At 40.2% G+C, this 19,383-nt stretch overlaps 1 protein-coding gene and 1 pseudogene across 2 annotated transcripts; both read left to right on the forward strand.

Moving 5' to 3' along the window:
* The first annotated feature begins 1,455 nt into the window (after window positions 1–1,455).
* On the forward strand, window positions 1,456–3,771 carry LOC137173343 (tripartite motif-containing protein 16-like protein; annotated as a pseudogene).
* Window positions 3,772–7,853: 4,082 nt separating this feature from the next.
* Window positions 7,854–19,233, forward strand: LOC137173349 (leucine-rich repeat-containing protein 30-like). Of its 2 annotated transcripts, none has more exons than XM_067578156.1 (9): window positions 7,854–8,177; window positions 9,967–10,048; window positions 12,039–12,401; window positions 12,531–12,662; window positions 14,500–14,613; window positions 14,766–14,900; window positions 14,973–15,106; window positions 16,443–16,491; window positions 18,625–19,233. In XM_067578156.1, exons 3-9 carry the CDS (start codon window positions 12,258–12,260, stop codon window positions 18,772–18,774), a joined length of 858 nt encoding a protein of 285 aa, XP_067434257.1. In that variant the 5' UTR covers window positions 7,854–8,177; window positions 9,967–10,048; window positions 12,039–12,257; the 3' UTR covers window positions 18,775–19,233. The 2 variants fall into 2 exon arrangements, with proteins under 2 accessions (XP_067434257.1, XP_067434258.1); XM_067578157.1 differs by having other exon boundaries at window positions 9,967–10,044; window positions 12,042–12,401.
* Window positions 19,234–19,383: the final 150 nt, after the last annotated feature.

Consider the following 19,383-nt stretch of genomic DNA (forward strand, 5'->3'; position numbering starts at 1 on the left):
TGTTTTATCAGCACATACTTTATCTGATCGACTTTGACAGAGTGAGTTTGACACCCTTCATTAATTTGTCCACATTTAAAAACTTAATTTTAGTATAACTATCTGAAATCTTCTGCTTAAAAACACATTGACATTGAAGAGTTTACTCTGAGAAATATTGAGAGATTAATAAAGGAAACCATGTAAATTTCAGACCAGTCATATCAAGGAAATGCTCCTTGACTAAACATTCAAAAACTATAGACTTCAGATAATTTATCATCATTGATGAACCTGACAAAAAAACATTATATCGTTTTTAAACAGTACAGTTGCCTCAAAAATCATCACAATGTCTGCTAGTTTTCCCTTCAGCTGTGCTGCTCCTGTGAGATGTGGGCAGGTAGAAGTTGCTATAACACCTGTTGCCAGAGCTGTTTCCTCTGTTGATTCTTGTTTGAGGACAGGATGTGGTTTCAGTTTTTGGAAACAGAGCATATTAGTGAACCGACTGATGCTGCCACAGACTGAAATGTTACGTTCTGATTGAAGGATGAAAACTTTCATCTTCTGACTTTCTGGATGGTAGTTATGTTAGTATACTAGTATCACCTGTGTCTGATGAGCAACATGAATTTTCTAGGTTGAACTCTTCCTTCAGTGAAGATCATATTTATATGAGTCTTCAGATTGTTATTAAGGGTTAAACTCTCAGTGTCAGACTGAAGCTGCTCCTCTTCCTGGAATGACGGTAAACCTGATAACTCCTCCCTCTGCTGCCTGCTCTTAAACACACCGAGCTCATCTCTGTCCACATGTTTCCTGCTTCTCAATGAAATATGAATCATTTATGTAGTTTAGACTAAGCAGCAGTGAAATAAGAGGTTGTCAGACTCAGCGTCATCTGGAGCAGCAACAACATTAAAATACAGTGTGTAAGCAGACATTTACACATCACTCATCCAACACTCTGAAAGGGGCCATTCAGCACTATTTATCTTGACTTCATTCAGAGTTTGAATTCAGGTTTGTACATGTGTTTTTACACTGTGTTCTTGTTTTCGGCTGAAGTAAAGGATTAAGTTTTTTCCATCGTTGCTCGTTCTTATCTGACTGGAGTCATTCACTGTGACCTTTGTCCTTTAATGATACTGAACAAAGGTTGAAGCTCAAATGATGCCATTAAACATTGTTACAGCCCAACTGTAATATGTTAAAGAACTTCTGTTGAAATCCTCTTTCTTATTATGTCAGAAAGTCTTCTTAATCATTGAAGTTACAAAGAGGGTTTTATCAGCTAAACACTGTTTTCAAATTTCAAAAACTGCTCTCTACTAACTTTGCCACACGACTGAGTCTCTTTACTAACAAAGTCAGTAAAAATTTAACATTTACTGCCCCTGTTCCTAAAATCCGTAAAGTCTGATAACTCCTCCCTCTGCTTTCTGTGCTCTTTCACATATCTTCCAGCTGACAGCTGTGAACAGCAGCAGCTGACCAGCGTCCTTCACTACAGATCAGCAGGTGAACCTGAACACAAGAACCAGAGTTTAGTTTTGGATTACAGCTCAGCTTTTATCTTTTGTGAGGAGGTGAAACTCTCAGACGTTCAGTGTCCCTGAGAAGTGAAAATGGCTCAGCAAGGAGTTCAGCTGGATGGAAGGAAGTTCTGCTGTTCGATCTGTCTGGACCTACTGAAGGATCCAGTGACTACTTCCTGTGGCCACAGCTACTGCATGGGCTGTATTCAGACACACTGGGTGGGATGGAGAGGATCAGAGGAAGATCTACAGCTGTCCTCAGTGCAGACACAGCTTCATACCAAGGCCTGTCCTGCTGAAAAACACTATGTTAGCAGATTTAGTGGAGGAGCTGAAGAAGACTAGACGACAGACTACTCTAGTTCATCACTGCTATGCTGGACCTGGAGATGTGGCCTGTGATGTCTGCACTGGGAGGAGGCTGAAAGCCACCAAGTCCTGTCTGCAGTGTCTGGCCTCTTACTGTGAGCTCCACCTCCTGCTTCACTATGGAACTTTCCTAACACACCAGCTGGTGGAAGCTGCAGCAGAAAGGACTGAGAGGCAGAGAGAGTTCGAGGTGAGTCAACAACAAATCCAGCAGAGAATCCAGGACAGAGAGAAAGATGTGAAGATGCTTCAGCAGGAGGTGGAGGCCGTCAGTCGCTCTGCTGATAAAGCAGTGGAGGACAGTGAGAAGATCTTCACTGAGCTGATCCGTCTCATCCAGAAAAGAAGCTCTGATGTGAAGCAGCAGATCAGATCCCAGCAGGAAACTGAAGTGAGTCGAGTCGAAGAGCTTCAGGAGAAGCTGGAACGGGAGATCACTGAGCTGAAGCAGTTCTCACACACAGAGGATCACAACCAGTTTCTACTCAACTACCCCTCACTGTTACAACTCAGTGCATCTACAGACTCATCCAGCATCAATATCCGTCCTCTGAGATACTTTGAGCATGTGACAGCAGCTGTGTCAAAGCTCAGAGATCAACTACAGGACATCCTGAGGGAGGAATGGATCGACATCTCACGTGCAGAGACTGAAATGGACATTTTACTGCCACAACCAGAACCCAAGACCAGAGCTGAGTTCTTACAATATTCATGTCAAATCACAATGGATCCAAACACAGCACACAGAGAGCTGGTGTTATACCAGGAAAACAAGAAAGTGAGATATGAGAGAAACGAACAGTCATATCCTGATCATCCAGACAGGTTCACTGACCATCCTCAAGTCCTGAGTAGAGAGAGTCTGACTGGACGTTGTTACTGGGAGGTGGAGTGGACCGACACAGAAGTTTCAATAGCAGTCGCAGACAAGAATATCAGCAGAGAAGGATTTGAAAGTGACTTTACAGAATATGACAAGTCTTGGGCATTAGAATGTAAAGGCTATGGGTATGTATCCATTTATTGTGACAGTTATGATTATGTATTCAAACATAACAGTATGAGCACTGACCTCACAGGTCCTCGTTCCTCCAGAATAGGAGTGTACCTGGATCACACAGCAGGTATTCTGTCCTTCTACAGTGTCTCTGAAACCATGACTCTCCTCCACAGAGTCCAGACCACATTCACTCAGCCTCTCCATGCTGGAATATGTGTGCCTTCTTACCGTGATAAATCCACAGCTAGGTTTTGTTAGTAGACTGGAGCAGTTAAATCACTAGATTGTGGTATAAAGTGTGGAGAAACAACGTTAAGTAAAATGTTTGTTGTTGATGACGTGGTCGATGTGGTATATATGTGCTTGTATATATGAACGGTTTGACAAATGAAGTTTGTTTATACAGGAAGGAAAATTGTACATTGTAGAAGCCTTTACTTTCATTCTGGGTATCAAATTTAAAGTTAAGAAAGGGATATAAATATTTGGGCTTTTATGTTGATGATCATATAGATTTTATCAAGGTAGATCAGCTGTCTCTGTCTGCAGGCAGGCCACCAGGGGGAGTTATTGGTAAAGTTAAATCAATCAGAGACATTGGTTTCCTTAGTCAAACAGTTTCAGGCTTGTGTTTATTTTTTGAGGGGGCATGGGTTCATCACATGGGTTAAGTGACGTTTATGATGTGTTGTAAATATGTGTTTGATGATCAGTTCTGTCAGCTGGAGATTTTGTATCTTTGAGGAAAAAAGTTTCTTAAAGTTAAACATGACGGTCAAATGAGATGTAGAGGAAACCAAAGCTGTGCACTTATATTGAATATTTCACAGAACATTACGTTTATTACAATTTATCAAAGAATTTGTTCTCAGATTAGAGCTGGTGAAATAATTTGTTGTTGTTTTTAAGTTTCTTGAATTTTTGTTTGATGACAGAAAGGAAACAAGAGAGTTTGTGGTTATGAACGACTCTCAGTGACTGACATGTTTGAAAAAGAGACTTTAAATCGTCACGATTTGGTGAAAGGAGGAGAGTTCAGGAAGAAAACCTTGTATCAGGAAGAGCTGGATGATTATTATGATTCTTTATGGTTATATTGTTGTTATGTTCTTGTTGTTGTTGTGTTATCGTTGTTTGGTTGCTGCCATGGATTCGCTGTGATTTCTTTAGATTGATCTGTGAGCAGCACAGCTGGAGGCTGTTGGACTGGAATCTCCTATGATCCCATGAAGGCACGACACTCAGATAAATACATTCAGTCATTCATAGAGAGAAAGACGTCTGAACAGCAGATTTGTAGGAAGCTCAGAGAAGTTTTTGTTTCAAGATGAAGAGATATCACCGTGATTTATTGTTGTTTCTATATCACTGCATTTTGACTTTTATTTATTTATTTTTTTTAATTTTCTTTTTATTTGCCGTTTTCACATACATTCTGCTTACAACTGGTACACAATGGCGTATTCTTTTCTCCATTCCTAATATTATAATATTATTCATTTAAACGTGACAGTCTTCCTTAGTTTTACTTTGGATCCAGATAGAGAACAACTGTGCCTACTCATACCTATCAAGAGGAAAGTAAAATAAAATAAAATATAGAATATATTATTCATATACCTCTGGCTATATATCCACACATGGATACATATACACATGTCCAAAGCACAACAGTTATTCACAATCTTCCATACCTCATGGCCAGTTGAATTAACAGAGTTCTACCATGTGATCGATTATGCAGATATTGTGAAATAGAATAAAATTTTTAAAAAAACAAACAAACAAACCATTAAAGAAAACAGAACTTTTGAACATCTGTAGCTATGAAATATGAACTAGGGGTCTTTGTTCCTATGATGTACATCTCAAATAAAGTCTGATCTAGTTGGTTTTATGTACTCTATCCAATTTTCCCAAATTCTTTCAAATCTGTCCATCTCCAGTCTCACAGAGAAAGTTAACTTTTCCATCCCATATATATTGTGCATAACCTCAACCCAGTCCTCGACCTTAGGTACCTCATTCTTCAACCACTTTCTGGTAATCGCTTTTTTACTTGCAATCAGCATTATTCTGTAAATATATTTATCCCCAAATCTTGTTAAAACTATGCCCAATATCCCCAAGTATAACACCTCAAATGTAAGTGGAAGATTTACCTTCAATACTTTATCCATACACTTTTTAAGCTCCTGCCAGTAGGTGCGGATGGAGGGACAACTCCAGAACACATGGAAGTGGTCAGCTTTCTCAGCTCCACACAATCTCCAGCACTTTGTATCGTGATACTTTGACTGTGCTGGTGTTCTAAAAAATCTTATAATATTCTTCCACCCATGTTCTCTCCAAGATAAAGAACAGGTTGTTCTCCATTGCTGTTCATTTATCTCTTCCCATTCATCCATTGATATAACAATATTTGCATCCCTCTCCCACCTCTCTTTTATATACACTGTGTCTGTTCCCTTTAAGTCCTCCACTGCCTTATATAGTCTTGAGATAAGCTTCGTTCCCAATTTTGATTCATATGTTGCAGTAAACATCTCAATAATTTCTGTCCTCCTGCCGTTTATGACCCCCCTCATTGTTTGCTCCAGATAGTTCCGTAATTGCAAATACCTATATTGGTCCGAATTTGTTAGGTGATATTGGTCTTTTAGCTCCTGAAAACTTTTGATTTTCTTCTTACTTAAGAGCTCCAGGAATATTGTAGGTCCCCTTTCCCAATTTTTAAAACTCTTATCTAGTCTATTTGGCATGAATTCAGAGTCAAACCCAATCCATCTTAATAATCTACTTTGAGTTTTCAAGTCATTTTCCACAATTAATTTGAACCAGATCTTCAATGATATATCCATCCATGGGTTTGCCCCTTCTCTAATGTGCTTTCTCAGGTTACTATCCCCTATTATAGCCTGTATTGGGACCCCATCTGTTGTGCCGGCCTCTATCTCTTTCCATCTCGCCGAGTAGTAAGGATTGTATATATTCAACAATGTTTTTATTTGTGCAGCTTGGTAATAGCTCTTCAGGCATGGAAGTCCTAACCCTCCTTTGTTTTTGGGTAACTGCAGCGTTCTGTACCTGATCCTCGGTCTTTTCCCCTGCCAAATGTATCTAGAGATCATTTTATTCCATTCCCTAAATTCATCTTCTTTTAACTCCACTGGTAGACTCTGGAACAGGTATAAAATCCTCGGCAGTACATTAATCTTTATCACCTCCACTTTTTGTGTAATGCTCATATATGGTATCAGGTTCCACCTGTTAATATCTGATTTGATTCTACTAAGCAATGGATCATAGTTGATGGACTTCAATTGTCCCAAGTCTTGAGGTAGATTAACTCCCAAATATTTTAATGATTTTGATTCCCAATTAATTTTGTAATTTTGTAAGCATTTTGACTTTTAGTTAAACTGTTTCTGTCGAAGCTGTTTGCTTTTACATTCATTCAATAAAGTTTATAACCTGCAGTTAAAGTAAAAGCCTTTTAGTCATTTTTATATCAAAGTCCATCAGATCTCCTGCAACATTTTCATATTTGTCTCCTTCTACTGTATGCATGTGTCTGCTGTTTCAGGACAAATGTTGTAACGTAACATGTAACGTGTTCTGTTTTTATTCCGTTTCATCAGGACTCATCTCCAGGATCAGAAGTCTGAAACAACAGGCTTGTATGTTTGATTGTTTCTTTGATTTAAGCAGCTAAAACATTGAGGCATCATCTTAGTTTTGGCTCTTTCTTCTTCTCCTCAGTGTCTCAGAGTGAAGATCAACACTGTGGAAAAAGAAAGAGTCATAGTTTAGAGTAAAAGTCAAAGGAAGCAGCAGTTTGACTGGTAGGCCGATCCTGTTGTTAACTCAACTCCTTCAGTGTGTAAATTCGCTGAGCTGGTAGTTTGTTGGTTTGGACAGCAGGTGGTGCTGCTGCATCAACAATGAGCTCAGACTCCACACTCTCATCACAGTGGGCTGCTGTTATAACTAAACTGTATTTTATTCAAGTTCTAGTTCTTGTTTAGACAAAATGAAACATCTCACAACTTTGTTCTTTTGTTGACTGAAAAAAGGAGTTCATGGTTTTTCAAAGTAAGTCATTCAGAGGAAGAATTGTTCTTATATATCAGTGTCTTAAGTCAAGTATTGTCTCAGCTCTAGTATCAAAACACTTCAAGTGACTGTAGAACAGAAACTGAAATGAAATGAAATCGGACATCAGCTCTGCTGCTACAAACAGATGAATGAAGGCTGATAATTAACTGCTCCAGTTTCACACTGATGGGAGATATTATTAGACTGAAATTAGAAGGTGTTACATTCACCTCTACAGGACATATAATACCTCACACCTGTTTGTCCAGCTGTGAGAACCAACACCTGTTAGTGCTGAAAGAAGAACTCAGATCCTTTAGTGCATTAAATGATTTGAACATTTATTGAAAAATCACTATTTGGTGGAGCTGTTAACAACTCATAGACATCTGAAATGTGACCCCGACTACACTGTGGGTCGATGCAGTGAATATGTTTCACTACATGTTTTTACTGCTTCTGCTCACAGGTCAGTTCTCATCTGAAACTGTAATTGAAAAGATTATATTTATTTATGATAAATATATGATGGAACTCAGGTGTAATGAACATTTTTCACTCATTCCAGTTCACAGTTGAATTATTAAAATCCACCTGCTTGTCCATTTTTCATCCATCAGTTAAGTGTTCTGGTGTGTAATGGATATTACAGCCTCAGGGGGGCGCTGGCAATGCTGCTTCTCCTCTCTAATATAGATTTCTGCTGGTTGGTGTTTTGTTTTTCTGTACAAATAAACAGTAAAACAAACGACCTGATTGGTCAGTCTGGTGACAGGAGGTCCTCCTCAGAGTTCACAGTGTGAGAGAATCTGCTGCTGACGGCAACACAACCAACCAGCTGACTGACTGACAGCAGCAACTGTGTGTGTGTGTGTGTGTGTGTGTGTGTGTGTGTGTGTGTGTGTGTGTGTGTGTGTGTGTGTGTGTGTTGGGGGCTGGTCAAAGGTGAGGTCTAGTTGTCTGTCAGTGCTCGGCCTCAAATAGAGTTTCCTCTCTCTCTTTTTCTGAACACAATCTTAACTTCATCGTGTTCACTTTACAGTCAGTCAGTCAGTCAGTGGATTCATCAATAAACTGATCAGTCAGTTAACAGAATACACCGAACAACCATCAACCAACATACAAACTCCAGGACTCTTTGATGAATCAAACCTCTGGATGGAGACTGAAGTTTCGACTGATAACATGTAAGAAACGATTTGTGTCTCCTGTTTTTCTACAACTGTGCTGCATTAATGATGAACTCCGTGTTCAGTAAACAGTTGTTGTTGTCAGCAGAGCTGGAAAGTAACTAAGTACAATATGAGAGTATTTCCATGTGATGCTACTTTATACTTCCACTCCACTACATTTATTTGACAGCTTAAGTTACTTTTCTTTGCATGTGTCATGTTTTAAATAATATCTGAAAATATACTGATATATTTACTAACATTAATATTCTCTTTTTATTGTTGCTCTGCATGCTTTTAATGTATAAATGATCTCAATAACTTTGTCATTTTAAATCTTATATTATTTCACTTCTTTTAAATCTTATATTCTTTTTTAGAGTTTAACATCTGATGAAAAAAAGCACATTTGCAACAACAATAGCAACAATAGTGATAATACCTTTATTCATATAGTACTTACAAAACAAGTAATAGTAAGTGTTTTACATAAGATTTAAAAGGACAATAAAAAGCTACTGTAACAATGAATAAAACATTATAATAAAATGATAAAATACAACAAAGGATAATAAAACCAATAGTAAAATCAATAAAAAGCAAGTCTAACATTGTGACCTAAAGGAAGACACTGTGTTAGCTTCTCTGATCAAGGAACAAGGTTTAAAACTGTCCCAGTTACATAAATGAATAACTCAATCACCCAGCATGCATTGCACAAAGGAAATACAGGACTCACCTCAGAAATCATAACAAACCTTTAAATTTGTTTAGTTTAATTAGCAAAAACATTCTGAAGCCACAGTTTCATTGTGATGCATATTCGTCATTTTTAGTATGAAATAGTAAAGTACGTTCCTTTCTTGTAAACTAATAGTATCTAGTGCATCCTGTGTGCAGTTATGTGTTTTGTAGAGCATGTTGTATGGACATTGTTTAGTTGAAGGAATATGCAGGTGAGAGATGTTTGATCATTTACATCTCGTCGCTTTTATCTAAAGCGACTTACGATCAAGGCAAAACAGTCAAACATCAGTGACTCAAAAGAGCTGTGATACAGATTCAGGTGACACTTTATTTTACACCTTCTTTAATTTTACACTGATTTCCTGGAAATTTTCTGAGTAACTTGCAGGTATTTAACAGTTCATTTTTAGGTCAGTTTACAGAGAGTTCGGTACAAATTATTAGAAACAACTTCAAAAAAGTGTTAATTTGGTTTAGTTGGTCACTTTTTCTTTAACTGACATAAAAATACTACTTTAAAATCTCTATAACAGCCACATTTACTGTTATACCAAATTACACAAACCTTTCAAAAAATGTCCTCAGGATTAACAGTTACACAGCAGCTACTTTTAGGAAATTATTAACAAAAATGTGGGGGAAAAAAATGTTAATGTATAATTTGACACACGAACCTACACACTAAAACTAAATGTTTTATGTCAGTTAAAGAAATGTCAAAAGTCTACTTTACTAAGAAAATTTGAAAAAGAACAGCTACGTATGAACCCAAATAGCCTATTATGTCCTTACTGACTGAACCAACTGAACACTTTTCTGTTTTTTCTTGTAATTTGTACCAAACGTCATAAAATTAGTCATTAAATATCTGCAAATTATTTATAAAAAATTCCAGGAACTTAGTATAAAATTAGGGGACCTGTAAAATAAAGTGTTACCCAAATTCTCAAGTAGCTAACAAGGTTCAGGTGCAATAAGAAAGAGCTAGACAGAAGGTTTTCTTTTGGCAGGAGGAAAGGTTGAGATTAAATGGTAGTTTTCATTTCTGAGCCTACAGGAGAGACAACAGAGTCCTTCCTGCGAAGAGTCACGCCTGAAGACGAGGTCCTCATTTCAGAGCAGAGACACAACAGCTGTGTGTACGGTACAATAACATCAGACAGTAGACTAACATCTGTACAGTACAGTAAAATTAGACAGTACAGTAACATTAGACAGTAGAATAACATCTGTACAGTACAGTAACATTAGACAGTACAGTAACATTAGACAGTAGAATAACATCTGTACAGTACAGTAACATCAGACAGTACAGTAACATTAGACAGTACAGTAACATTAGACAGTAGAATAACATCTGTACAGTACAGTAACATCAGACAGTACAGTAACATCAGACAGTACAGTAACATCAGACAGTAGAGTAACATCTGTACAGTACAGTAACATTAGACAGTAGAGTAACATCTGTACAGCACAGTAACATCAGACAGTAGAGTAACATCTGTACAGTACAGTAACATCAGACAGTAGAGTAACATCTGTACAGCACAGTAACATCAGACAGTAGAGTAACATCTGTACAGTACAGTAACATCAGACAGTACAGTAACATCAGACAGTAGAGTAACATCTGTACAGTACAGTAACATTAGACAGTAGAGTAACATCTGTACAGTACAGTAACATCAGACAGTAGAGTAACATCTGTACAGCACAGTAACATCAGACAGTAGAGTAACATCTGTACAGTACAGTAACATCAGACAGTAGAGTAACATCTGTACAGCACAGTAACATTAGACAGTAGAGTAACATCTGTACAGTACAGTAACATCAGACAGTAGAGTAACATCTGTACAGCACAGTAACATCAGACAGTAGAGTAACATCTGTACAGTACAGTAACATCAGACAGTACAGTAACATCAGACAGTAGAGTAACATCTGTACAGTACAGTAACATTAGACAGTAGAGTAACATCTGTACAGTACAGTAACATCAGACAGTAGAGTAACATCTGTACAGCACAGTAACATCAGACAGTAGAGTAACATCTGTACAGTACAGTAACATCAGACAGTAGAGTAACATCTGTACAGCACAGTAACATTAGACAGTAGAGTAACATCTGTACAGTACAGTAACATCTGTACAGTACAGTAACATCAGACAGTAGAGTAACATCTGTACAGCACAGTAACATCAGACAGTAGAGTAACATCTGTACAGCACAGTAACATTAGACAGTAGAGTAACATCTGTACAGTACAGTAACATCTGTACAGTACAGTAACATCAGACAGTAGAGTAACATCTGTACAGCACAGTAACATCAGACAGTAGAGTAACATCTGTACAGTACAGTAACATCAGACAGTACAGTAACATTAGACAGTAGAGTAACATCTGTACAGTACAGTAACATTAGACAGTAGAGTAACATCTGTACAGCAGACTAACATCTGTACAGTCCAGTAACATCAGACAGTAGAGTAACATCTGTACAGTACAGTAACATCTGTACAGTACGGTAACATTAGACAGTAGAGTAACATCTGTACAGTCCAGTAACATTAGACAGTAGAGTAACATCTGTACAGCAGAGTAACATCTGTACAGCAGACTAACATCTGCACAGTACAGTAACATCTGTACAGTACGGTAACATTAGACAGTAGAGTAACATCTGTACAGTCCAGTAACATCAGACAGTAGAGTAACATCTGTACAGTACAGTAACATCTGTACAGTCCAGTAACATTAGACAGTAGAGTAACATCTGTACAACAGACTAACATCTGTACAGTACTATAACAGACAGTAGAGTAACATCTGTACAACAGACTAACATCTGTACAGTACTATAACAGACAGTAGAGTAACATCTGTACAGCACTATAACAGACAGTAGAGTAACATCTGTACAGTACGGTAACATTAGACAGTAGAGTAACATCTGTACAACAGACTAACATCTGTACAGTACTATAACATCGGACAGTAGAGTAACATCTGGGCATCTGGACAGTGAAATAACATTAGATGGTAGAATAAATGTGGACGGTAGAATCCACCTGGATGGTCAAGTTGAATTCACTGTAAACACATGAATTTCCTCTGGATAGTAGAATCTTATCTGGACGGGTGGATTCGACATGGACAGTAGAATCCAGTAGAGTCTGGGCAGGAAAGTTCTGGTCATTCAAGATCTCAGTTTGGACTTCAGACGGAGTGATCCAATACAGAGAAGAGGAGCTGAAGGAGACACGAGAGGAAGAAGAGGACGAGAAGAGGCCACAGGAGGAGAGGAAGCAGGAGACAGTGGGGGGAGGAGGGAGGGAAGGATGGGGGGAACAGTGTGTAAGGAGGAGGTGAAGGAGGAGAAGAGGAGGAGCGAGGACAGTCTGACGTCAGCGGACAGAATCCGACGGTACACCATCAAACAGTTCGGATACAACGTCCTGAGTCTGGCTCGCCGAGGACTGAAGGTACAGCAGCTCGTCCAGCAGGAGTACAACTAGAAGTAGTACTAGAAGTAGCAGCGGTACTAACAGAAGTAGGAATCACTGTAGCAGCAGGTCTAACCTTGGTCTCATCTTCTTCTTCTTGTCGTGCAGGAGGTCCCAGCTGAACTGTGGGAGCTGTTGGAGTTGGAGAAGCTGAATTTGTCTCTCAACAATCTGAAGGTTCTTCCTCCTCAGCTGGCTCAGCTCACCAACCTGGTGGTCCTCAACCTGTGGGGCAACCAGGTGAACCTCCCGCCTCCTGGGTTTCTTCTCGTTTCCTGCTTTGCTGCCTGCTGTTGCCTGTTTTTCACTTCTCCTCCAGTGTCCATCTATAAAACACAGTCGGCATAACAATATGAATATATGAGTAAAATGTCCAATTCTTTTTTGAGAAAGCAAAGGCATTAAAATAGATAAATAAGAAAACTGAAGAACCCCATCAAAATGAATAAATACAAGTCCTGCTCTCTTTATTTTAAGTGTTCATTTTTTCATCAAGAGGGAGCTTAATAGTCCATCTGACTCGACTCTCCAGAACACACAGAGATGGAAACAACAAAAATGTACAATTTTTCTTTCCTCATTACTGGAGATACTGGTAACACTTTATTTTACAGGTCACTCAATTTTCTACTAATTTCCTGGAAATTGTCAGAGTGGGAGCAGGTACTTAACTCTTAATTATGAGGACATTATCCAGAAAGAGTGGTGCCACTTGGTACAAATTATAAAATGGGAAAAAGGTTACTTTGGTTGAGTTCTAGTTTCATATGTAGTTTTTACAACATTTTTTAGTTTTAGTTAAGTAGTTGCTGTGTAACTGTTCATTCTCACATAATTTGGTAGTACATGGGAAATGCTCATTTACAAGAGAATATAATAATATTCCAATACTAATACAAACTAAGTATTTTCAGTCATTTATTAAGAATTTTTGCAAATTAACACCTAGAAACACAAATTATAATAAGATTGTACATATCAACTGAACCAACTCAACACTTTTTCTGTTTTTTCCTATAATTTACAATCACAAATTTCCAAGAATTTATCATAAAATTAAAGAAGCTGTAAAATAAAGCATTACCAAGATACTTTACAGAAGGATGAGCTTAACCAACAAAATGTGAAACTGAAATTTCCACTTTCTTACCAATTTTTTTTTTAACAAAACCACCTTCCCATCACAGTATATACTGATATAGCGTCCCTATGTCCTCATTACATTGAATACATTGATCCAAAATATTTGGTTCAAAGTTGTGTAATTTACATACAGTAATATTTTTTTTTCATTTATCACCTTTAATATAAAAAATAAATCTATTGTTAATAATTAGAACTTGTAAATGCAAATACTTATTTATTATCTGTGTGGTAAAGGAATGTCCTGCTACAGTTTCCTGTTTGTTAGCTCAAATTAGTTTTTATAAATACTTGTTTTTTATGTAAATGCTGTTTTTTGTTAGCTTAAGTTGCATTAAAAATAATAAAAAAATGCAAATGTTTTTACAGTTTTTCAGAAGAGTACTGGTGCAGTGATTTAGTGCTGCCCTTCCATTAATTATTCCTGGATCCTGCATTTCCCATAATGCAACTAAATAGTGTCTTTCATTAGAAACCCGAGCCTCGTAAACAGCCATGTTTTTAAAACTCCACAACTCCAGATAGTAACGCAGACTTTCTACACAAGGTGAGCTAAACTTGATGACATCACTATATCATTATGGTTAATTTGTCAGAGTGTCACAATTGTGGAATAACCCTTTAAATCTCTCTTTAATGTCATGAGACTGAGGCAGCAGCAGAGTGTTTCCAGGCTGAGGTAAATGTCTGTCAGAGTGCCTGTGAGCAAGGCAGTGACGCCCCCAGCAGCTGCTCTGTCCTCTGGATAAATAAAGGTTATAATCTCCTCTCTAATCCACCAGGATCCAGTTTCTGTCCTTACTTCACCTTCCTCCTCCCTCCTTCAACCTTCAGTCTGAGAAACAACACCAGCAGGGTAAAACGCTGCTGGTGCCCCCTACAGGCCTCAGTGTTCATTACAGCCATTGTTTGTTTGTTTGTTTGTTGTGTGCAGCTGAGCAGCCTACCGGCAGAGATCGGACAGCTGAGGAGACTCCGAGTTTTATTTGCTTACAGAAACAGACTGACTGAAGTTCCTGAAGAGTTGGGAGCCTGTACACAGCTGGAGGTACTGTTGGAAATACTTTTAATGCTATGAATACTTCTGCTGCCACTCACCAGTTCTGATTACATTATTTTCAGACTTTCAAAGTCAGACTTAAAGACTTCAGCGCAGTTTGTTCCTTTCCTCATCTGTCTAACAGTATGTGTGTCTCTCAGGTGTTGAGTTTAGCCAACAACCAGCTGTCCTCGCTGCCTGCTTCTCTCTCCAACCTGACCAGACTGAGGAAACTCAACCTCAGTCACAACCTCATTGCTCACATCCCGGGCTGCGTCTACAACATGAAGGCTCTGGTACGTCAGGTTTCCACGCAGTGAGCGACTGGTTTGTGTGTCCACTCTCACCTCACTGATCTGTCCCTACAGGTGTTCCTACACCTGGCCTGTAACCGCCTGGAGAACCTGGCAGAGAACATCCAGGCTCTGGTGGAGCTCAAGATCCTCATTGTGGAGGGAAACAGCCTCCACTCTCTACCCAAGGCCATCTGCCACCTGACCAGGTAACATCACCTCACCAGGTAACACCACCTCATTAGGTAACTAACCCCACCTCACCAGATAACTCCACCTCACTAGGTAACACCATCTCACCAAGTAACCCCATCTCACCAGGTAACCCCATCTCACCAGGTAACCCCATCTCACCAAGTAACCCCATCTCACCAGCTAACACCACCTCACCAGGTAACCCCATCTCACCAAGTAACCCCATCTCACCAGCTAACACCACCTCACAAGGTAACACCATCTCACCAGGTATCACCATCTCACCAAGTAACTCCATCTCACCAGGTAACACCATCTCACCAAGTAACTCCATCTCACCAGGTAACCCCATCTCACCAGCTAACACCACCTCACAAGGTAACACCATCTCACCAGGTAACCCCATCCCATCAGGTAACACCATCTCACCAGGTAACCCCATCCCATCAGGTAACACCATCTCACCAGGTAACACCATCTCACCAGGTAACACCATCTCACCAGGTAACCCCATCCCATCAGGTAACACCATCTCACCAGGTAACACCATCTCACCAGGTAACCCCATCTCACAAGGTAACACCATCTCACCAAGTAACTCCATCTCACCAGGTAACACCATCTCACCAAGTAACTCCATCTCACCAGGTAACACCATCTCACCAGGTAACACCATCTCACCAGGTAACCCCATCCCATCAGGTAACACCATCTCACAAGGTAACACCAACTCACCAGGTAACCCCATCCCATCAGGTAACACCATCTCACCAGGTAACACCATCTCACAAGGTAACACCATCTCACCAGGTAACCCCATCCCATCAGGTAACACCATCTCACCAGGTAACACCATCTCACCAGGTAACACCATCTCACCAGGTAACCCCACCTTACCAGGTAACACCATCTCACAAGGTAACACCACCTCACAAGGTAACACCATCTCACCAGGTAACCCCATCTCACCAGGTAACACCATCTCACCAGGTAACCTCATCTCACCAGGTAACCCCACCTTACCAGGTAACACCATCTTACAAGGTAACACCACCTCACAAGGTAACACCATCTCACCAGATAACCCCATCTCACCAGGTAACCCCACCTCACCAGGTAACACCATCTCACAAGGTAACCCCATCTCACCAGGTAACTCCATCTCACCAGGTAACCCCACCTTACCAGGTAACCCAATCTCACCAGGTAACCCCAACAGATACACATGCCCTGAGGTAATCTACTTTTTTCAACATTTTGAACATGTGTTATTACCTGTAATTAATTCATTCAATATGATCACTGCATCACATCTTGATTTGATTGATGTGATTGATTGATCTCTTTCAGGTTGGAGCTGCTGAATCTGGACTTTAATGATATTAAGGATGTTCCGCAGGTAAAGATTTACAGACCAGCTGCAGTGACACTTTTCAAACATCTATAAATCTGTTAACTGTTGAAGTCAGATTAGTGATTTATGAACAGCTGAACAGGTGATGAACAGGTGATAAACAGGTGATGAACAGGTGATAAACAGGTGATAAACAGGTGATGAGAAGGTGATGAACAGGTGATGAGCAGGTGATGAGCAGGTGATAAACAGGTGATGAGCAGGTGATAAACAGGTGATGAACAGGTGATGAACAGGTGATGAGCAGGTGATGAACAGGTGATGAGCAGGTGATGAGCAGGTGATGAACAGGAGTGGAACAGGTGATGAGAAGGTGATGAGCAGGTGATAAACAGGAGTGGAACAGGTGATGAGAAGGTGATGAGCAGGTGATAAACAGGAGTGGAACAGGTGATGAGAAGGTGATGAGCAGGTGATAAACAGGAGTGGAACAGGTGATAAACAGGTGTGGAAAAGGTGATAAACAGGTGTGGAACAGGTGATGAGCAGGTGATGAGCAGATGTGGAACAGGTGATAAACAGGTGTGGAACAGGTGATAAACAGGTGTGGAACAGGTGATAAACAGGTGATGAACAGGTGATAAACAGGAGTGGAACAGGTGATAAACAGGTGTGGAACAGGTGATGAGCAGGTGATGAGCAGGTGATAAACAGGTGATAAACAGGTGTGGAACAGGTGTGGAACAGGTGATAAACAGGTGTGGAACAGGTGATAAACAGGTGATGAGCAGGTGATGAACAGGTAATAAACAGGTGTGGAACAGGTGATGAGCAGGTGATGAGCAGGTGATGAGCAGGTGATGAACAGGTGATAAACAGGTGATAAACAGGTGTGGAACAGGTGATAAACAGGTGATGAGCAGGTGATGAACATGTGTGGAACAGGTGATAAACAGGTGTGGAACAGGTGATAAACAGGTGTGGAACAGGTGATGAGCAGGTGATAAACAGGTGATAAACATGTGTGGAACAGGTGATAAACAGGTGTGGAACAGGTGATAAACAGGTGATGAGCAGGTGATAAACAGGTGTGGAACAGGTGATAAACAGGTGATGAGCAGGTGATAAACAGGTGATAAACAGGTGTGGAACAGGCGATAAACAAGTGATGAGCAGGTGATGAGCAGGTGATAAACAGGTGATAAACAGGTGATGAGCAGGTGATGAGCAGGTGATAAACAGGTGATAAACAGGTGTGGAACAGGTGATAAACAGGTGTGGAACAGGTGATGAGCAGGTGATGAGCAGGTGATAAACAGGTGATAAACAGGTGTGGAACAGGCGATAAACAAGTGATGAGCAGGTGATGAGCAGGTGATAAACAGGTGTGGAACAGATGATAAACAGGTGATGAGCAGGTGATAAACAGGTGATGAGCAGGTGATAAACAGGTGATAAACAGGTGTGGAACAGGTGATAAACAGGTGATGAGCAGGTGATGAGCAGGTGATAAACAGGTGATAAACAGGTGTGGAACAGGTGATAAACAGGTGTGGAACAGGTGATGAGCAGGTGATGAGCAGGTGATGAGCAGGTGATAAACAGGTGATGAGCAGGTGATGAGCAGGTGATAAACAGGTGATGAACAGGTGATGAGCAGGTGATAAACAGGTGATGAGCAGGTGATGAGCAGGTGATAAACAGGTGTGGAACAGGTGATAAACAGGTGATAAACAGGTGATGAACAGGTGATGAACAGGTGATAAACAGGTGATGAACAGGTGATGAACAGGTGATAAACAGATGATAAACAGGTGTGGAACAGGTGATGAACAGGTGATAAACAGATGTGGAACAGGTGATAAACAGGTGATAAACAGGTGTGGAACAGGTGATAAACAGGTGATGAACAGGTGATAAACAGGTGATAAACAGGTGTGGAACAGGTGATGAGCAGGTGATAAACAGGTGTGGAACAGGTGATAAACAGGTGATAAACAGGTGATGAACAGGTGATAAACAGGTGATAAACAGGTGATGAACAGGTGATGAACAGGTGATGAACAGGTGTGGAACAGGTGTGGAACAGGTGATAAACAGGTGATGAACAGGTGATAAACAGGTGATGAACAGGTGATAAACAGGTGATGATGCTGATAACAGTGATGATGTGTTCAGGAGATGCACCAGTTGTCCCGGCTGGAGAAGCTGGCCTGCCATCCTCTGGATAAAGGACTCCACATTGTCCACAACCCGCTGCTGAAGCCTGTGAAGGAGGTGCTGGAGGGGGGGCTGAGCGCCCTCTTCAACTACCTGAGAGCTGTGTAGAGGCAGGGGTGGTGCTTTCCAACTACCTTTGAGCTGCTTAGAGGTGGGGGCGGGGCTTTGAACTACCTTTGAGCTTGCTAGAGGTGGGGGCGGGGCTTTTAAACAGCTGAGAGCCCTTGAGAGGTGGTGGCCGGGCCTTTTAACTACCTGAAAGCTCATTGGAGGTGGGGGGCAGGCTTTTGAACTACCTGAGAGCGTGTTAGAGGTAGACCAGACTTTTTAACTACCTGAGTACTCATTAGAGGTGGGGCTGTGCTTTTTGACTACCTAGGAGCTGGTTAGAGATGTGGTCTGGGCTTTTTAATTCCTGGGGGGCTGAAACTACCTCAAAAAGATAGAATAGATAGATATTAGAGAAATATTTATGTAATGATGATGAAGATGATGCAGAATTCTGTATTTTTTTTAATTCTAATCTTGTGTTTGTGTGAATGAGACAGATTTGGTTTATATAATAAACAGTGACATCATCATATGTGTTTCTGTTATGATTTATTTAATACAAACACAAAGCAGATGAACTGAGTGAATCCAACCATCAGTGTGCTTTCATAGCTCCTGCAGGTCTGAAAACCTTTAGAAATACACTAAATGTGTGTGGACACCTGA

Source organism: Thunnus thynnus, chromosome 21, assembly GCF_963924715.1.
Source record: "Thunnus thynnus chromosome 21, fThuThy2.1, whole genome shotgun sequence".
Classification (NCBI taxonomy): Eukaryota; Metazoa; Chordata; class Actinopteri; order Scombriformes; family Scombridae; genus Thunnus; species Thunnus thynnus.